The 21,863-nt window shown below is 38.9% G+C and overlaps 1 protein-coding gene across 1 annotated transcript; it reads left to right on the forward strand.

Annotated features, from left to right (window-relative positions):
* The first annotated feature begins 4,613 nt into the window (after positions 1–4,613).
* Positions 4,614–11,754, forward strand: trhra (thyrotropin-releasing hormone receptor a). Its single transcript, XM_062992310.1, has 2 exons — positions 4,614–5,393; positions 11,323–11,754. Exons 1-2 carry the CDS (start codon positions 4,620–4,622, stop codon positions 11,752–11,754), a joined length of 1,206 nt encoding a protein of 401 aa, XP_062848380.1. The 5' UTR covers positions 4,614–4,619.
* Positions 11,755–21,863: the final 10,109 nt, after the last annotated feature.

Here is a 21,863-nt window from a genome sequence, read left to right on the forward strand (position 1 = left end):
TATTAAAGCACTCTGATGAGCATAGAGGGTACTTGCTAAGTGCCCCCAAATTACAACAATTACATTCAAAAATAACCACATAGCTTAATTAACAACTCATTGACAGACTCTAAACAATATTGTCTTGTAAGCTTAAAAGACTTGGAATTAAAGCTGCCACATTTGTATCAAAAGGTCAGAGCATAAAAAAAACATAACATGATGTAAGGAGCATTTTATGTATGGGGCATTTTTTAAACCATATTTACTATATCTAGACAGATTTAGGGAAGTGCTACCCCTGTGGTTAAAGTACTGGACAAATAATCAGAAGGTTGCTGGTTCAAGTCCGAACACCCTACTGTCACGATTGTAAGTTGCTTTGGATAAAAGCATCTGCTGAATGCTATAAATGTAAATATACATTTATGTTTGGAGAAGTCCAAAGTATTCCTACAACCCATAATTCTTCAGCCAATAGTTGCATGTGAAGTACTCTATGGTATATGACGGTATAAGCATCTCATCAAATCATTACAGCCAATTATTGCATTTTATGCTTGTATTATAGACAACATATATGAAAATAATACAGTAAAAGGTGCACACTATGGTGCAAATAGTTCTAATAATGTTTAGCACACTTTCATACAAACTACAATTGTTTATGAAGTTAAGATCTATCAATGCCCCTCATTCCTCAATCAGCAGATTAAAACATCAATAAATCTTAATAGGAAGAGAATTTTGGGATAATAATATGGAGCTGCATGGTGTACAATAATATGAGATTAAAAAGGTAAAGCTCTAGTAGACAATCTGAAACATGCAAACTCCACACAGAAAGGACCCGGACCGCCCCACCTGGGGATTAAACTCAGGACCTTCTTGCTGTGAGGAGACAGTGCTACCCACTGAACCACCGTGCCACCCTAATCGAACTGAAACATCTCTACTATATAGTTAAAAGTATGTGGACACCTAACCATGAGCTTATTGGACATCTCATTTCAACCTGCCAACCCCTTTGTGGCAATAACATCCAACATTCTGAGTGTGTATGTGAAAATGATGAAACCAGCGGTACTGTCACAGTGAAACAAAAGGTTCATTATCCAAACTGTTGCCACAAAGTTGAATTCATCTGCATTATTATGTGCAGTTATGGGACTGAAACACCTGAACTCAATACTTAAAAAGGGTGTACAAATACTTTTCAAGTCAAATCAAGTCCAGTCTATTAATCAAGTCAGTAGACACTGTCTCAAAGCAACTTTACAGAATCCAGGACCAACAGACCAAAAACCCCTGTTGAGCAAGCCAAGGGCGACAGTGGCAAGGAAAAACTTCCTTAAAATTACAGGAAGAAACCTTGAGAGGAACCAGACTCAGCAGGGATTTGAATGAATTAGATTCACACAAACCATACATACACACATAATTTATAACTAACATTATAACCAGTGAAAAGAAAATTAATTATTAAGTTAATTATTCAGTCTAGTCAGACATGATTTATTATTATTTATAAGGATTTTAAGGTCATGTTTTACACACTTTGGTTACATTCATGATAGGACAGGTAGTTTACTGGTTACACAAGATTTATCAGTTCACAAGTTCAATGTCAAACACAGTCATGGACAATTTTGTATCTCCAGTTCACCTCACTTGCATGTCTTTGGACTGTAGGAGAAAACCGGAGCTCCCAGAGGAAACCCACACAGACAACATGCATACTTCACACAGAAAGGACCAAGACTGCTCCACCTGGGAATCGAACCCAGGACCTTCTTGCTGTGATGCGACAGTGCTACCCAGCAAGCGACCTGCCACCCCTAGTCTGAGATAAAGTCAATACTTTATCAAAAGTCAAACATACTTTTGGCCATATAGTCTAGCTCAACATCTTAGTTTGCTGTTTATGCCTTAATGCAACATCACATTCTTTGTTTATTTCACTTGTCTAAATAAAAACCGGGTTCCTTATTATTTATTTCATATTATGGTTAGATCCAAATGTATGTTTAGATGTGATTACTCCACAAAATATAGAAAATAACTGAAGCAGAAATTTAAAGTACAAAAAGAAATATACATGGCTGTTATTATTTTACTGTGGTTGACAAAGCAGAAATATTTTTGCATGGATAGGAAAACAAAGCTGTAAACCCTAGTCTTAAAAAACAGCATTACAGAACAAATCCTCAGACTCCCCAGTGCCTGCTTAATGCTTCAGATGTATTTATAAAATGCCTAGATTAGCCTCATATAACCAACTTAGTACTACTAACACTCTTAATTTGTGCTTAAAAAGATAATTTAAGATCATTGTTTGGGAACTGAGGACACCAATTGTTGCAGTTGTGCAAGTGGAAATTTCACCCATTTCTGATTGATACGAGGCTTCAGATGCATAACAGTATGAGGTTGATGTTTTCTAATTCTCCTCCTTTTGGTGTGTCATATTTTCAGCAGGACACAGATCTGGACAGCAGGCAAGCCATTTAAGCACACGCAATCATTGTGTACGAAGCCACACTGTTGTTGTGTGTGCCATGTAATAAACATGTGTCTCTCTAAAATTGAATATACATTATTAAGTCAATAGTACTTTGACACTTAAGCAGGTTAATCATGCTGTGGGCACTGATGTTCCCCCATACCATGACAGATGTTAACACTTCTGATAACAGTCTGGATTTTTTGACATCTTACAAAAGAACTCAAACATCGATTTTTCCCCAACGACAATCTAAAACCTGAACCTATTTGATTGAAGTAGTGAGTCACGACTGAGCATCTCAGTGTGCAAAGACTGTTGGGTGATGCTCAGATAAGTCTCTGGAATATTGTTAATGCCTTGGGAGAAAACCAAATTACCCACAGGATACAATTGATGACATAAGGGAGAACATCCTAGATGCCACATATATACTAACTCCAGCAAAAACCTAGTGCCTCAGGACCAAGCAGCATCAACACTACCTGCTGCACTATGAATGATTCCTTTCTTCTGCTCCTGTGAGGAATCGCCATAGCAGATCATTCATATTTGCACTCCTATTTGATTTGCCCTAGTTTTTACACTTGGATACCCTTCCTGATGCAACCCTTCTATTTGTTTAGGCTTGAGACCTGTACTTAAGGAGCACTGATGTGTGTCCCCATCGGTGGGTAGGTTCACATTATGGCATCCACTTTCTGTATTTGTGATCCCAACCTTGGATTTGAACCTCTGAAATGCTGTATGGGTCTTACCAGTACCCACATGAGCTCACCTACCTGCTGCACTATGATACTACAATTTAGGAAACTGATGCTTCACAGTTATCTGATCATGCAGAAAAACTGTTATTTTTTGAGGATTTAAAGCCAAAAAAATCATTATGAACATGTAATTTATTTTTAGCATGGGGTATTGGAAGATCTGCAGTCAGTCTGTTTGGGTGTATTATCCGTAGACTGTGTCAGTATATCTAAAGGAAATATCAATTCTGCTGTGTTTCCGTGCCGTCCTTCTCCACTGAAGTGTTTGCTAAGTGGCTATAGGGTAAGGATTAGGTGGGATTAGGATTATCTGGCACAGTTTCCCGCCCTTCATTGACAATGACATGAATTTGTTACATTATGTCATAACCACCAAAGAGATTAACTTTCTGGCTAAAATGTCCTTTTTCAAATGTCATTTAACAATCAAAAGTTGGACATTCAAGACAAAAAAACAACAACAACACAGTACTCTCAGTACAGAAAAAGCATGTTTCAACAACTGTTTGGGAGCGGCACGGTGAATTGGTGGGTAGCACTGTTGCCTCACAGCAAGAAGGTATCTTGGTTCTTTTGTGTGTATGTTCTCCCCGTGTCTACGTGGGTTGACTCCGGGAGCTCCGGTTTCCTCCCACAGTCCAAAGACATGCAAGTGAGGTTAATTAGAGATGAATTGTCAATGAATGTGTATGGCATTGAACTTGTGAACTGATGAATCTTGTGTAATGAATAACTACCGTTTCCCTCATGAATGTAACCAAAGTGTAAAACATGACATTAAAATCTAATAAATAAACGACTGTTTGTGATCACTGATATGCAACAGATGCGCATGAACAGATTCAGAGAAATAGGTATAATTTGAAATGTTGGGTATAGTTTAGCTTACATTCTGGGCTGATATCTGGGTGGCAGCTGGTGCACACATAGCTGGTGGGATCATTACGCTCTCCTGACTGCTACAGCACTGGCGGCACCTCCTGCTTCTCCGGTATTCGTGCACTGTAGGCTTACCAAGATCTCTAATGCAACATTTGGTCTATAGGACCTGAGCGGAAACACCCCTGTGCTCTCCACCTTAGACACACAAACCCACCAGAGGACTGCTTTTCACACTTAAATGTGAAAATACTTTTGGATTATCACAAAGTTTGTTCTTTTTACGCATCTCAGAAGAGGCAGACAGAATACGCAATCGTTTACGCATTTTACGCGTTTGGAAAACTTCTAAGTTAAACAAGTGCTCAGCGATTATGGGCACTTTATTCTTTTTATATCGTCTTAAAGGCACATCGTGGGTTTTTTAATTGTGCCATAAGGACTTAAAAAGTAAGTAGTCTTTACAGGTGGAAATAAGACTGGAGTTCGGCATGGAGAATGGGACATTATTCAGAGATGGTAACCAGACTTGGACAGATCACAGTATCGAATACAAAGTCGTAAGTGTCTTGTTAGTAATAATAATATGCGGTGCCGGGATCGTGGGCAATGTGATGGTGATCTTGGTGGTGCTCACTACCAAACACATGCGGACTCCGACCAACTGCTACCTGGTGAGTTTAGCAGTCGCAGATCTGATCGTGCTGACGGCTGCAGGTTTGCCCAACATCACAGAAAGCCTGTTCGGTGAGTGGGTGTACGGTTATGGAGGCTGCCTGTCCATAACATACCTCCAATATTTGGGCATTAACGCGTCCTCATGCTCCATCACCGCTTTCACTGTGGAGAGGTACATCGCCATTTGCCACCCGATAAAGGCGCAATTCCTTTGCACCCTCTCCAGGGCAAAAAAGATAATCATACTGGTATGGGTTTTCACCACTCTGTACTGCGTGATGTGGTTTTGCCTGGCCGATATCGAAAAGCAAGTCTACGATAATCGTACCATAACCACGTGCGCATACAAGATACCAAGGAAATACTACATGCCCATTTACTTCGCCGATTTTGCCCTGTTCTACGTGGTTCCTCTGCTGTTAGCCACAGTGCTGTACGGACTGATCGCTAGGATACTTTTCCTAAACCCTCTACCCTCCGACCCCAAAGAAAATGCCCCCAACTTGAGGATAGGTTCGTGCGCAGGGGGCAAAAAGTCCGGACCCAAAAATTCCTCCTTTGGATCCACAGCGGCATCGCGCAGGCAGGTATGTAGTATAAATGTTTGTGTACATTGTTCAGTAATAATATGCACTAAACTCTTTATATTATCAGAATATTCTGTTTATTTATTCATTGATCTATCTATTTGAGTAAACACTTTAATCTATTTAGGGTCGCGGAGGGTAGGGTGCCACCTGTAACCATTGGGCGCAAGTAGAGAATATAGCCTATGTCAAACAGGGCGTCAGTTAATCACAGGGCATCACACGTCAAGGTTCAATCTGGAACAGCCCAACCACCTTCTGCATGTATAAAACTAGAATAAACATGTGGAAGTCACACTGGTGCATGGAGAACATACTAAACTCTTCACAGACAGGCAGCCGATGTAAATTTGCGTCACGTTCAGTACATCATATGTACAATTGATTTTAAATGTTATAAGAGGCAAATGTTTGCATAAAGCACTAAAAATCCATTTTTATACAGATAAATATACACCCCGATCAGCCATAACATTAAAACCACCTCCTTGTTTCTACACTCACTGTCCATTTTATCAGCTCCTACCATATAGAAGCACTTTGTAGTTCTACAATTACTGACTGTAGTCCATCTGTTTCTCTGCATGCTTTGTTAGCCCCCTTTCAAGCTGTTCTTCAATGGTCAGGACTCTCCCAGGACCACCACAGAGTAGGTATTATTTGGGAGGTGGATCATTCTCAGCTCTGCAGTGACACTGACATGGTGGTTATGTGTTAGTGTGTGTTGTGCTGGTATGAGTGGATCAGACACATATAGTCCAACCAAAAATATATCCAGTCAACAGCGCCCCATAGGCAGCGTCCTGTGACCACTGATGAAGGTCTAGAAGATGACCAGTTCAAACAGTAGATGAGCAATCGTCTCTTACTTTACATCTACAAGGTGGACCAACTAGGTCGAAGTGTCTAATAGAGTGGACAGCTAAAGGACACGGTATTTAAAAACTCCAGCAGCGCTGCTGTGTCTGATCCACTCATACCAGCACAACACACACTAACACACCACCACCATGTCATTGTCACTGCAGTGCTGAGAATGATCCACCACCTAAATAATACCTGCTCTGTGGTGGTCCTGACCATTAAAGAACAGGGTGAAAGCAGGCTAAAAAGGTATGTAGAGAAATAGATGGACTACAGTCAGTAATTGTAGAACTTCTAAGTGCTTCCTTATGGTAAGTGGAGCTGATAAAATGGACAGCGAGTGTAGAAACAAGGAGGTGGTTTTAATGTTATAGCTGATCAGTGTAGATTAGAGTAACCAATAGTTTAGAGTAACAATGCAAAGTTTACAGTTTACAGATCTTTTGGTTTTACGAGTAGCTTTTGTGGGTTTGTTAATATTTTAGTCCTTAAATATTTTAATTAAGCAAACTGAAGATTACTTTTTTTAAACAGTTACTGCATTATCCTGGTCAGGGTTGGTCAAGGTGTAGTGTGGTGGGTCAAGAGGCCACCAAAAAGGCAAAATAGGGCACCACATTAGCCATATTTGGATGGTGGGAATAAAACCATAATGTAAGACCCACCAATACTTAACTAACTAACATACTTACTAGCTAACTAACTAAATATATAAATAAATATATTAATTAATTAATTAATGAGGTCTGCTGTGAAGAGGAACACAAGTGACTCTGTCTACATTTAAGTGAGCTTTACATCACTAAGGCTTCCTTCCACGAAACCAAATCTGCTGCAAATTACAGACAAAGAAAAGGCAAAAGCAGGGGGCTACTGTCCTAATTGGCTGCCTGTAAAGCAGGCATGTCAAAGTCCCTGCATGGATCCCTGCCACCCGGCAAGGATTTGTTTTCCCTCTTCTAACAAAGAAAAATCAGCACCATCAGACCATGCTAGTTTGCTTACACGGTAAATCAGGGATGTTAAACAGATTAAAGGAGGACGAATGATACAATTCTATGCTGTGCTGTGAGGTTTAGAGTTGTAACAGTAGACAGTCTCATTTATGTATCAGCAGTTTTTAATTTATGGCAGCCCTGTTTTGTTTGTTTGTTTTTTCGTTTTTTGTTCCTGTATAAATTAAGTCAAAAGGCAAGTGGGTCAAATTACTAAATAAAATTCGTGATTAATTATTACTTGTCATTACCTTAGTATAGAAAATACATAATAGTAAAACTGTTTCAAAATAGTTTGCACAATTGTTTTTATTTAAAGAAAAGCGTAGGTTTAAAGCTGGAACATGAGATGGGCTGGTTTTAGCTTATTAAGAATTAATTTGAATAATTCTTGCGTGTGCAATAATCAGCAATTATTTTGAGTTTGGTAAATGGCTTTAATCACCAATTCATTTTGCACAATTTAATGAATGCAGTCTAATCAATAGAACCCTTCCCAAGTGGAAATTACAAGGTATAAGCAAGCAAATCTTAGGTAATGGAATTATAATGAGATGTTTCTTATTCGAATGCACAGCCAAACATAAGCCTGTGCAAACTGGCAACCGAAATACCGTAGTGCAAATAAGCACAGAGCTTTACAATTTAAAGAGCTTTACTGTTCTGTAGGGCAGTGCTTGTTACTCGTGATCAATACAACTGCTTTGCATGTGATTTGTCCTCTATTTTTTCTAATTGACTAGGTAAGACATGTACTGTACATTACAAGTAAAATGTACAGGGCACAGGTACTTTATGATCTGGACTAAAAGGAAATTAATTATTAACTGTGCTGAATGTTAGCCCTCCTAGAAAATGAAGTCTCTTGTTTTGTATCCACTCAAGTTATTAGAAAAAAATGATTCTTAAAAAATTTTTCAATATTTTTAAAAGCATGTTCAGGTCTTGGGCAGACACCCATTTTATCCCCTTTCCAAACTTAAGAGGTTAAAATTAACAAAGCGTAGCAGCCAAGACTAAATATACTAAATATACTTAGATACTTCGCAGTCAGTCACAGAATAGTCATTTAATTTGATCATTACCATTCAGTTTGAGGGAAATTTGCATAATAAATATTGGCCTTGTATTGCTCTATCACAAATCAACAAATAAAATGTTGTTCATGTGTGTACACCAATCAGGCATAAGATTATGACCACCTCCTTGTTTCTACACTGACTGTCCATGTTATCAGCTCCACTTACCATATAGAAGCACTTTGTAGTTCTACAATTACTGACTCTAGTCCATCAGTTTCTCTACATACTTTTTTAACCTGCTTTCACCCTGTTCTTCAATGGTCAGAACCCCCACAGGACCACTACAGAGCAGGTATTATTTAGGTGGTGGATCAGTGACAATAACATGGTGGTGGTGTGTTAGTGTGTTGTGCTGGTATGAGTGGATCAGACACAGCAGCGCTGCTGGAGTTTTTAAACACCTCACTGTCACTGCTGGACTGAGATTAGTCCACCAACCAAAAATATCCAGCCAACAGCGCCTTGAGGGCAGTGTCCTGTGAGCACTGATGAAGGTCTAGAAGATGACCAACTCAAACAGCAGCAATAGATGAGTAATTGTCTCTGACTTTACATCTACAAGGTGGACCAACTAGCTAGGAGTGTCTAATAGAGTGGACAGTGAGTGGACACGGTATTTAAAAATTCCAGCAGTGCTGCTGTGTCTGATCCACTCATACCAGCACAACACAAACTAACACACCACCACCATGTCAGTGTCACTGCAGTGCTGAGAATGATCCACGACCTAAATATTACCTGCTCTGTGGTGGTCCTGTGTCCTGACCATTGAAGAATAGGATAAAAGCAGGTTAAAAAGGTATGCAGAGAAATAAGTCAATAATTGTAGAAGAACAAAGTGCTTCTATATGGTAAGTGGAGCTGATAAAATGGACAGTGAGTGTAGAAACCAGGAGGTGGTTTTAATGCTATGGCTGATCGGTGTATATATTTTGTTCTTCCTGATTTAGTAAATCTACATTCTTAGCCAAAATAGTCACAGTTACAAAACCAATTCCACAAAAGCCATCAGTGTTAGCATATGCCTGTTTTCAAATCAATGATGCTGTTTAGTGGCATATAAAAGCACATGAAGTATTTATGTTGATAGGCTTTCTCATGCTGGGTCAATAACCCAAGCTGCAAATGTCATGTGACTCAACGGGCAAGGGATGTAACATTGTAAAGGTAACATTTTAAGGTTAAGCTGGTTAGATCAGTGAGGTTATGGAATAGTAGCATCATATGAGCATGTTTAGAAGCAGCCATAAGTTGTTTACGTAACATACTGTTAGGTTCAATTCCTGATTAAGTAGTTCTACTAGTGTCTTCCATCGTGTTTCCCTCGGTCTGGTACTAGAAGATCATAAGAAGGGAATGTAATCTTACATTCTAATATATAGTTCACTGAAGAAGGGGTCACGTCGACCGAAACTCTGCATAATACTATAGAGAACAGATAAAGCCTACGTAATCTTAAAGATATCTAATTAACAACCACATATCTAAGATTTGGCCAAGGCAGTTGTGCAGGGACAGAACAGGACAAAAAACAGGACAGTACAAATCTGGTTGACACGGAATATGTCTCTGACATAGACAGCTGTCTAGGATGTGTGTCTCGCTAAGGATAACAAGAAGCATGGTATCTCTAATTCAAGGTTAAATAGAGTCTGCTAAGTTGCTGGTCAAAATGCAAGTGAATTCAGGCCTAACTGATCCCAGAGTAAAATATGATTGTTTGTAAAGAATATAAGATAAAGAATAACTGTGAAATATAAAATTTATTCTAACACGTACAAATAGATGTAATTAAATGAGAAGAAGGAAGGAATTTGCATTGTAAATGATTACATGTAATACTAAATTTGTTGTTTCCAGTAATTTCTTATGATGCTGTAAAACTGCAAGTTTTGTGCGCCCGGGATATTCCGCTAGCACACCAGCGCCGAGATTCTGAACTCCTCGGTTCGAAACTCAGCATTGCCACTGGTCGGCTGGGCGCCATCTAGCATTCATAACTGGCAGTGCCTGCAGGGCAGGATGACCGGACTATGTGGGTGGGGTTTTCAAACGCTATGTAAGGACCCTGATTGGCAGATAGAGAGGCGCCTGTGCAGAATGCATGGGTGAAAAAGGGTTTCATTAAGGGCTGTGCACAGGTCGGAGGAGGCGTGAGCGGCAATATACCCACCTCGACTGCAATCGGGGATCACCCAGCAGCGGAAGACAAATTGACTATGTTAAAATTGGGAGAAAATGCAAAAATGAAATAGAAAAAAAACTGCAAGTTTTTCTACTGTGATAAATGTAGTTTGAGTTTTAAAAAAAGCCAATATTCAGCTAGCACACCAGCGCCGAGATTCTGAACAGTTCGAATCTATCGTGCTGTGCCTTCTAACGGTTCAGTGCCATCTAGCGTGCACAATTGGCAGTGTCTGCAGCAGACAAAATTGGCCATCAAGTTTGCTGTGTGGGAAAAGACCGGACTAATAAATTGGATGGGGTCCTTAAAGAAGGGGTCAAAGAAGGGGACGAGGGACTGCACATGTGCCGGAGGGGGGCGTGGAGCAGGCGAATATACCCTCCTTGAATGCAATCGGGATTCCAAGCAGCGGAAGACTAATTGGTTATGCTAAATCAAGAGAAAAAGGGAGAAAATGCATAAATAAATAAAAAAAAGCTTAATGGATTTGGTTCTTCAATGTGGCTTTTGATGTAGCATTTAAAATTTTATACTAGGGAGAGACTTTTAATATTAGGATGTGAGGAAACATCAGATATATTGTTTTGCCAACTAGGTATACCTGAGCAATGAAAAAGTCTTTCCCCCTGGCACTAGCTGCCCATATTAATACACATGAAAACACAAACGCCCAAGATTGGCCAGTATCACATGACTGGAACTATTACATCCCCAAGTCATAAAGCATTGCATTGTTGGGGCTTAAATTTGTGAATGATGTTTACTGCTTTTTTTTTTTTTTTTTTTTTTTTTTTTTGCTGTAGGTGACAAAGATGCTGGCTGTGGTGGTCATCCTTTTCGCACTGCTGTGGATGCCCTATCGAACACTGGTGGTGGTCAACTCATTCCTAAAAGAGCCTTACCTGGACACCTGGTTTCTGATATTCTGTCGACTCTGCATCTACCTGAACAGCGCTATCAATCCTGTCATTTACAATGCCATGTCTCAGAAGTTTCGTGCTGCTTTCCGCAAGCTATGCCACTGCGGGCCTAAAAAGTCTAAAAAATCAGGCACCTACAGTATGGCATTAACCTACAGTGTAATCAAGGAGACCTCTAACGGGCAAAGCCCAGACCACTTTTCCACCGAGTTAGAGGAGCTGCCAGTAGTTACAGATGCATTACAGCCACGTGGAAGGAAGCAGCTTTCGTACCCTAAGCACTCTCGATCTAAAAGCATGACAGACACTGCCTAGATCCAGACATTTATAGAATTGTATGCATTTACTGTTTCTCTGTGTAGAAGCCAGTGATATCACTGTGTATAATGAAAAATTATCCGGTTTTTTAATGTTGAAGCACAACCTCTGTGTAATGGACTGTCAGGGTTTGGTCAAGGATGTTTTAAAACTGTTTCTGGTTGGTCACTTCAGCTGAATATACATGGTGGTCCTAAAGAACTAAAACTCTGCTTAAAAGTGTATGAGATGCTTACTGTGCACAGGAAAACTCTCCAGTACTCCTGTCTAGAAGATTAACAACCCTGCGCTTTAAGCACTACCCACATGGGTTAAATTAGCTTTTGCACAATATAAATCAAATTGGCATTCAGGTGGCGCAGCACTAAAGTACACTAGCCCACCACTGCTGAAATCTGGGGATTCAGGGTTAAAATCTCAGTGATACTATCAGTCAGTTGGACGTCTGAATTGGCTAATGTCCGGGGTGGGGTGGGAGAAGGAGCCTTGGCATAAGAAGGGGCATTGTCAGTGCGCTCTCAGTGCAGGTCCCAAGCCTCGTCATCTGGCATTTATAAAAAAAATAAAATAAAAAAATAAAAGGCCCAGGTGGCGCAGCGGTAAAGCACACCAGAGGTGGGATTTTGAATACATCGTATTGAATCTCAGCTCTGCCATTCGGCTGGGCTTGGTGGCCACATGAACAACAATTGACTGTTGTTCACAGGGTTGGTAAGCTGGACCAGGGTTCCTCATAACTGGTGCAATTACGACCTCTGCTGGCTGATTGATGGCGCCTGCGCAAGGTTGGGGAATAATGCTGATCAGGGTGTGGCTCTCCGTGCATAAAGGCTGGTCAGCATATGAACTTGCCTCATACATTTAAAAAGGCAGTCGGTACTGAACACGTGTCTGAGGGGGCGTGTGTCAGTTGCGAAGCTCCTCAGTCAGCAGTGGAGGGTTGTATCGGTAGAGATGAAGCACAATGCAATCAAGGTAATTGAATATGACTAGATTAGGGGAGAAAATTGGGGGGAAATTCAGAGAAAAAGAGGAAAGTCTGGTATGCGGACCAGATCCGACCCCAATTTAAGGGAGCAGCCAAAATAAAAAATAAAAAAAGAAGAAAAAAAAACAAAAACAATGTATCAATGTTAAGGCCACTGAAACAGATTTGCAGTAGCCACTGTAGAAATGTATGGTTATAGACTTATTTTGTCTTTATTTATGTTTTCGGTTATCTATGTTGGTTAGTTTATTTATTGACTGCCTTTATAGCTTTAAAATATAAAATGTAAAGGTTAAGCTGGTTAGAACAGTGAAGTTACAGTATAGTAGCATTGTATGAGCATGTTTAAAAAATGAAAATAGTTGTTCACTTGCACCAGTACATAAAAGATGTAATAAAAATCAAAAAGGAAGAAATATGCATCAAAAAAATCAGATGTAATACTGTAAATGTGTTGTTTTTAGTAATTATGATGGTGTAAAACTGCAAGTTTTTCTACTGTGATGAATGTAGCCTGGGATATGAAGTCCACTTGTAATACAGGTTTTAATTTAACATTCTTTATACAGTGGTACCTTGTAACTCAATGTCCCCTAAACTCAAAATCTTTGAAACTCAACACCCTTCGTCAAAAAAATTTGTATCCTTAAACTCAACGTTTCCCTTAAACTCAACATGTTCAATTTGTTTTTTAAAAATGTATTTATTTCATTTCAAATTAACAATGAACAGTCGCTTTGTTCAGCCCTTGGCTTGAGCGGTGCGGTAATACGTCATCAAAGTGTGCATATGAGACGAAACTGCATTTGTGTGGAATAACCGTCAAATTCACTCTGAAAGCTCCACATGTATCTGTGTTTAGCTAGATTTTCCTCACTGTTTCACTTTTAAACTTGTGTTACAGCTCGTGGTTCTGAGAAATTGTACGAATCAGCTTTTTATTTCAGTGTTTTTATATTATATTTGTGTTATTTTCAGTGTATAAGTGTCAAAAACAACCCCATTTTGTTTTACATATGCCTAAAATATATGCAGTTCCACAGGACCATGGAACGCATTAACAGGTTTTCTATACATCCTTATGGGACAAAAAAACCTTGAAACTCAATGCCTTTTACATTTACGGCATTTAGCAGATGCTTTTATCCACAGTACTGTGACAGTATACAATCTAAGCAATTGAGGGTTAAGGGCCTTGCTCAAGGGCCCAACAGTTGCACCCTGTGAGAGGTGGGGCTTGAACCGACAACCTTCTGATTACTAGTCCTGTATCTTACCCACTAGGCTACAGCTGCCTCTTCACTTTTAAACTCAATGCCAGTCCTAGATCCAGTTGACGTTGAGTTTTAAGGTACCACTGTATGTAGTAGTTCATTAAAGATGAAGAAGACTAGAGGAAGATACATTCCTATAACAAAAACACATGGTGGAATAAATTATCAAACAAAGTAAAAAATATTCTGAATGTATAATGTAAATGACCGTGGGCAGTGGGCCTAACTGATTTACAATGTCTTTCTTGTTGTTGTTATGATTAGTATTTATATTTTGTAAAGTCATGCCTTGTTAATAAACTGACAGAATGCAGAATGAAGAGATTTATGGAATTCTGGTCTCCACTGACTGTAATGTGCACAACAGAATTAAATGACTGAATGCTTACAATGTGACATATTCCTCAAATTATATGTAGCTAAAATGCTTAATGGGTGGAACAGTGGCTCGGTGGGTAGCACTGTTGCCTCACATTCAGTTCCCAGGCTGAGCAGTCCGGGTCCTTTCTGTGTGTTTCATCATACAGTCCAAAGACATGCAGTATTTTGTAGCATATTCTGTTTAAACAGTAAAAAGTACCATATTTAATACACTCAGAATAATTTTAGAAAGCCATTATATCATGTTCATGCATAAATTAGGAATCACATTATTCTTTTGTGTTATTACCGGTGGCAGTTCAGGGCTCAGTGGGTGGGTTGGCGCTACTGTATCAACAAACTCGGAACCTTTATTACTGAATTATTGAAGTGACTTGAGATAATACATGTGCAGATAGAGTGGGTGGCATTGTGAGAACTGGTTATTTTACTTTATTAAAATATGCAGCTTGTGCCGCACAGTAAGATGGATCTGATCCTTGCCTATATTCACGGTCTGTGAGGAGAACTGAGTGGTGTCCTAGTGGATGGTTTCTTCTGGGTATTCCAGTTTCCTCCCACCTTCAAAAAGGGTATGTTGGGGTTGTTCTATCTGTAAATGAGTAAGTAAATAGGTAAGTGTGTGTTGTCCAGGGTGTATTTCTGCCCTGCAGCTAGACCCACTACTACCAGGACAAAGTGGTTAGTAAATATGAATGATGGTCATGCATTTAAACACTTTAAACGCAAATAATAGAAGCAATATGTTTAAATATAATTGTAAATACACACATGAAGCAGTTTGTATGTAGGGATTAATATAAGGTATTAGGATTTTAATATTTATTTAAGCAGCATTTAAAATATATTATTATTAAAAACGAATAAATATGGGGTGGTGCAGAGGGTAGCATTGTCACCTCACAGCAAAATGGGTCTGGTTTCAATTCTTGGCCAGTTCTCCTTTTGTTCACTTGGGTTTCCCGCAGGTGCTCCGGTGCTCCGGCTTCCCCCAAACACATGCAGCTAGGCCAGTTTGAGCTATTAAATATGAGTCAGTGGGTCAAGTCAAGTCAACTTTATTTATATAGCGCTTTTTACAATAGACATTGTCTCAAAGCAACTTTACAAAATCCAGGACCAACAGATACAAAAAACCCCTGTTGAGCAAGCCGAGGGCGACTGTGGCAAGGAAAAACTCCCTGAAAATTACAGGAAGAAACCTTGAGAGGAACCAGACTTAACAGGGACCTCCAATTTGAATAAATTAGAGATTAAACAAACCATACATATAAAATTATGTCCAACAAAAGTTACACCATATAAAAAGCATAAAGAATTTGAGTTAATTATCCTCCTCCCCAGTCTAATAATGAGTTCTGAACATTGGAGTCAGATGCAGCAGATTCTTATCATATTCAGCAGTATGCGTTGTTGGCACTGCAGCCTCAAACTTGAAGGCTTCAACCTCAGGTGGGTAAAAAAGGTTCACGTCAGAGCCACCTTGAGGTAAAAACAGAAGATGAAGTTAAAATGTGATATGAATAATATTATTGAATGTCAAGAACAAGCGCTCCACAGCAAGCACTGACTGTCAGTCCAGCAAACAGAGGAACTGGGTGTCTAAAGCTGGGAATGAGCTGAATCAGTTCATGAGCCAAGTCTGCTGGCAAACTCCAAACAAAATCTACGAAGGAGAGAGCGCTAGGTGGGTACCACAACCAAACATGACAAACCAGTTACTCAGTCCACCAGAATGCCATGATCCAAGTGCACTGATTTCCCTCGATCCTAACTAAAGAAAAGAAACAAAAATGTAGCAGAATCATATTGCTAATTTGTTTAGCACAGCAGGCTGGGTAAAATAAATCAAAACACTTGGATCACTGGTCCATTAAAAAACTTGCATAGAGCAAGGACATTTTTTTTACGTAGAGAGCTCTTTCTTCCATTTTCTTTTTAAATAAGTAGGACACAACACTGGTTATCAGCCTTACTGCCTGGGAGATAGAGGTGGGGTAAGGTTGCTGGAGGGGGGTAAAGTTGCTGCAAAGAATTGCTCATAAATGATGCACTACGACCTCTGCTGGCTGATTGATGGTGCCTGCACAGAGGCGGGGAGAGAGTGCAGATCAGGATGTGTCTCTCCGTACACAAGACTGATGCACATACATGCACTCGTTTAGTGTGGGTGAAAAAATGCATACGGCTGCTGCCCACGTGTCGGAGGGTTCGTGGGTTAGCTTCGTTCTCCTCAAATCAGAGCGGGGGTCGGCATTAGTGGAGAGGAAGCGTGATGTAATCGGGCATTTGGACGCGCTAAACAGTTGGGAGAAAATGCATAAACAATATATATATATATATATATATATATATATATATATATATATATATATATATATATATATATACGTATATATATATATATACTGTATATATATATATATATATATATATATAATGAAACATGCTTCTTAAATAAATAAATCATGCTAATGGGCTCATAAAAAAACACATTTACTATTTGTTTAGTACATCTATATGTATACATCTGTATATCTAGGTCTGTTTTTTTTACAGTAGCCTTGAGCTTTATGTAAAAATACAGATGTGCATTATGTCTTAATATTAACTATGTTGCCAGGCTATATCACAGATGATATACTATAATCTTATTTTCATCTCATTCTTGTTTAATAGATTGGTCACCTGTTTTAACAGGTCTAAACCTTATCTTCCTTTTTTGATAATGGACAACACTAATATATGCCTAAGCAATATAAGAAATCATACAGTCATTTATCATTTATCACTTTCTTTTCTGAAATGGCCTGGGAAATATTCAGATGACATTCATCATGAAAACATCATGCAAAGGAAAAACATCAGGCAGGCAGGCAAATAATATGAGCACACAGTGATGGACAAATCAATGCACTCCTGGGGCTAGTACAGCCTTTGAAAAAAATGACTAGCTTACTGATAGGATCCATGCAGCATATGCAGTACCCAGCATGGATAATGTTGGGTGATATAGAGTTAACTATGTCCCTCACCAACCAGCATACACATTATATATGTGGGAGTTTTAGCAGGGGTGAATGGTCTGATCTTAGACTTAGATTAATAGTTAAACCCAGTCATTTTCCATTTTCTGCACAATGAACCCCAAGTCACCGAACTGTTACCAGGCAACCATTCCATTTCTGGTGGTCACAGGTCTGAGCTCCTGATCGGAGGAGCACACTACACAGGAGGAGCATTCAGGTGTAAGAAAGATGATAAGCTAGCAAAAACCTTATCGCACCAAGCCAATTTCGGGAAGGATTCTTCAAGTCTATCATGCAATTTAAGCCAAAACATATAATAATTGTAAGGTAGGTTTATTCGTTTGTTCATTCATTCATTCATTGTCTGTTGTACCACCGCTTTATCCTATTTATGGTTGCGGTGGGTCAAGTTCACTGGGCAAAAAGTCGGAGACATCATGGTACAGGTCGCCAGTCTATCACTGGATAGATTTATTCTCAGAAAAAAAATATTTCATATTACATTGATACATTAAGCTGTTTAATTCACACCCATTGCTGTCCATTCAGTAAGATCAAGCATAGAATCATGCAATCGATAAAGACAATTTTCAAACATTAACAAGACTACTAGCTAACATGTATTTCTGTGGGAATTTGAGCCCATTCAGTCAAAAGAGTATTCACTGATGTTGGTCAAGAATTGAAGTTCCAGTTCATTTCCAGAGCTGTTCAGTGGGGCTGAGGTCAGGGCTCTGTGCAGGACAAAGGTGTTTCTATATGTCTTTGTAAACTTTGCTTTGTGAACAGGGGCTCATTCATGCTAAAACAGGAGTCGACCTTCCCTAAACTGTTGCTGCAAAGTCAGAAGCATACAAGTTCCTTTATATAATTGATTTATTACACCTGTTAGCAATTGTTGTTGCTAAAACATATAAATTCCATAATTAGAATGACCTAATTAGGGAGGGTTTTGTGGTTGTGTAGTCTGGAATATGTAGGTGGGGTGGTGGTATCTTTTAAATGCTGTAGATGTGGTATGCTTATGATGTCCAACTTAGTTGGGTTGTGTGGTTTGGTAGACCATATCAGGATGCTGCTTCATACCTAAATGAATGACAGGAGACAGTTTAGGAAGCTTTTAATTTTGAGAGAAGAACCGTTGCCTAAGACTGGTCCATGATAGTTGACGGGTAGATGTCGGCCTCTTGCGATTTATTCAAGTGTATTCAAGTTACTGAAGGGTGTTGAAGATCAGGCAGATAGTATGGGTTGAAAGGTCATAGACTGGTGTAGCTAACAAAGTTGATTGGAGGTAAGGTCAGGCCTGAGGATGAGAATAGGGGTAGGATGACTAAGGGTAGAGTAGAATAAATCAGGGTTATTGTTTTATTAATTGCCATCTAGTCAATTCCAGCTTCTGGCAAGCATGTGGATGGGTGTATCGCTGGAACATTCTGTCTTCTGTTTGGGTCTTTGGGCTTCTTAATGGGTCATTTGTTATTCCTTTAATTGCATCCTCCAATCTTGTTGCTGGCCATTCTCTTCCTCATAGTGCAGAAGGTTGGATAAATAGGGCTAGGACAAACAGGGGTGGGATGAGTAGCAAAAGGATGAATTATGGTAGGGGTGGGGTGGATAGTGGAGGAGATTGGAATGAATAGGGGTCATGGCTGGGATAAATATTGAAGGAGGTTGAGATGGATGGGAAGAAGGTTGAGATGAATAGGGGTAAGAAGTGCAACAATATGAATTGGGAAGGATGAATTAAGGTAAGGGTTAAATGAATAGGGGTGAGGTGGGATTAAAAGGGGAAAAGATGAATTAGGGTCGGCATGGGTGGAATGAATAGGGGAGGATGTCGTTGTGGATGGGAAGGAGGTTGGGATGAAAAGGTAAAGGAGGTGAAATAAATAAGGGAGGACGTTATGGTGGATATGGGAGGAGGTTGGATAAAAAATGAATGGGTCATTTGTGGCCATTTTTGTGATTTTGGCATGGAGATGAGAAGGGAATGGTGGATAAATGAGATCAGCAAGCACATATAAATGGGATGTTTTGGTATCTTTGTCATACTACATTTTTGTTTCACTTCATTACCCAAAAAGACTTGATCAAAGTGATATTCATAAATGTAATTAAAATAAAATATATTTATATAAACATATTTATTCATATATTTATTTTAGTGGGCTACTGTTATAACCATTTCCAGCTTTTGCACTTGAAGTCAGGAAGGTTTTTACATTTTAGCTGGACTGTTAATACAAATAAAGTATTATAAGTCAGTAGTAATTAGGAGTGATAGCTTTGTACAAATGACACAGTTTGCAGTGCACACCTTTGCCATTTCTGTAGTAAACCTGTCCAATGATTTTTGTAAGATGCGCCAGTAGCAAAAAGCGCTATAGAGATATTATCTACACTCACCCAGCACTTAGACAATTAGATATACCTATTTGTATGATGTTTAAATATTTGGATATCACCTTTACAGTAGCTGTGTGTAAAATGGCCTTTGTGACTTGTGAATAAAGTACAATGAGAACCTTTTACAACATATTTAAGGAAGAGAATAATATATCTAAGTGCTGCAGGTGCTTGCTGTAAAATAGTCTGTTGATGTCATTGAAATTGATATTTCCAAGGTGAACTTTAATGTTCCTTATGTTTACTTAACAGATAAGAGTGTGTGTGCTGTGTGTTGTTCAGAGAAACGAGTTAAACACTCCTAAATGTACTCTGGGTACGATGGTGCCCTTCCCCCAACCACCTCCTTCAAAAAAGGTGGGTTGACTACCCCAAATTGCCATAGCTGTTAGTACATAAATAAATATGTGTATGCTCGTTTGCCCTGCAGTGTGTTGTCACCCTGTCAAGGGTGTATTTCTGTCTTGGAAAATTCATTTTTTTATTTCATTTTCATCAACTGCTTTGTCCTGGTCAGGGCCGTGGTGAGTCTGGTTCTTCCAGAAAACACTGGGTGCAGGGCAGGAATACCCAGAACCAGGCAACAATGCATAGCAGCCTCCATCCCTTTTCCAGACATAGCCAAGCATATCTGTATGGACGCCCCAGGTCGTTAGCCTTGCTGAGATTTAAACCGCAAGGCACTAGGCAGGAATACCCTGAATTGTGCCACAATGCATAGCAGCCCCCATCCCTTTCCTAGACATAGCTTTTTAAATCTGTGTGGATGCCCCCCAGGCCGTTAGCACAGCTAAGATTCAAACATGGATCCCAGTGGAAGTGGGCTAGCATAATAGACTGCTGCATCATTCCAGCACCCTTGTGGTGGAAAATATATAAGTAAATAAATATATATAAAAGTTAAAGTCTCTTAATTGAGTCTCCTAAAGGGTTAACAAGTCCATAACTTTTAAAAAGGAGCTAAAGATATTTAATCATTTTTCAATATGTTCCAGGTTGTGATTTTTTTATTTTATTTTATTTATATTTATTATATTTTTATATTTTATTTTTTTACAGGAGTTTTCCAGGACAATGAGAACCTTGGATAACCTTGTAAACTGGGAGCACAGATGTGAAACTATTATGCTCATGGAGAATCAGGTCTGTTACTGTAAAAATGCCAGCATCAAAACTAAAATAGGTATCAGCCGATGTTCAAAGCTTTGATATGAATACTGTATTTTATCAGGTGGTTTATAATATTACTATTCTGTATATGTATACTTTAATACAGCCTTATTCTGACATTTTTTATTTTAAAATTTTACAAGAGTTTTCCAGGCCAATGGGAACATTGAACAACCTTGTAAACTGGGAGCACAGATGTAAAACTATTATGCTCACGAAGAATCAGCTCTGTTACTGTAAAAATGCCAGCATCAAAACTGTAAAAGGTATTAGCTGATGTTAAAAGCTTTGATATGAATACTGTATTTTATCAGGTGGTTTATAATATTAGTAATCTGTATATTTATACTTTAATACAGCCTTAACCTGACATTTTTATATTGCTTTCCCCTATATGCTAGTATTGTATTGTATTGTATTTATTTAGTTCGATGTAAGACAAATTGTCCTCTTGAGCTGGTGTAGATAATTCGGTTAATATAAGCACAAAACCAAATATGTAAACAAATATTGTTTGTGCAAGCGTTTAGGGGTCTTGGGTAAAAAGACAAAGTGGACTTAATTTAATTTAAGTACTGTTTGCATAGTATTTTCCTGGCAATGTAGTTAGTATTTGATCACATTTAACCAATGTAAATACTGTTCTTCTGCTCTGAGGATAAGCACTACTTTAGGGGTGTTAGTACAGCTGAATCAGCAACAATTCTGATTAATTCTGCAAACCAGATTCTGTAGTTAACAGAAAAACTACATATCAAACAATGACAAGTTTAAGCTGCTTAATAGGGCAATATGAAATTCAGTGCCTTCTCATTAGTATCATTTAGTAAGCAGTAGTATCTAAGTATGTGTGAT

Source organism: Trichomycterus rosablanca, chromosome 3 (genome assembly GCF_030014385.1).
Source record: "Trichomycterus rosablanca isolate fTriRos1 chromosome 3, fTriRos1.hap1, whole genome shotgun sequence".
NCBI classification, from domain to species: Eukaryota; Metazoa; Chordata; class Actinopteri; order Siluriformes; family Trichomycteridae; genus Trichomycterus; species Trichomycterus rosablanca.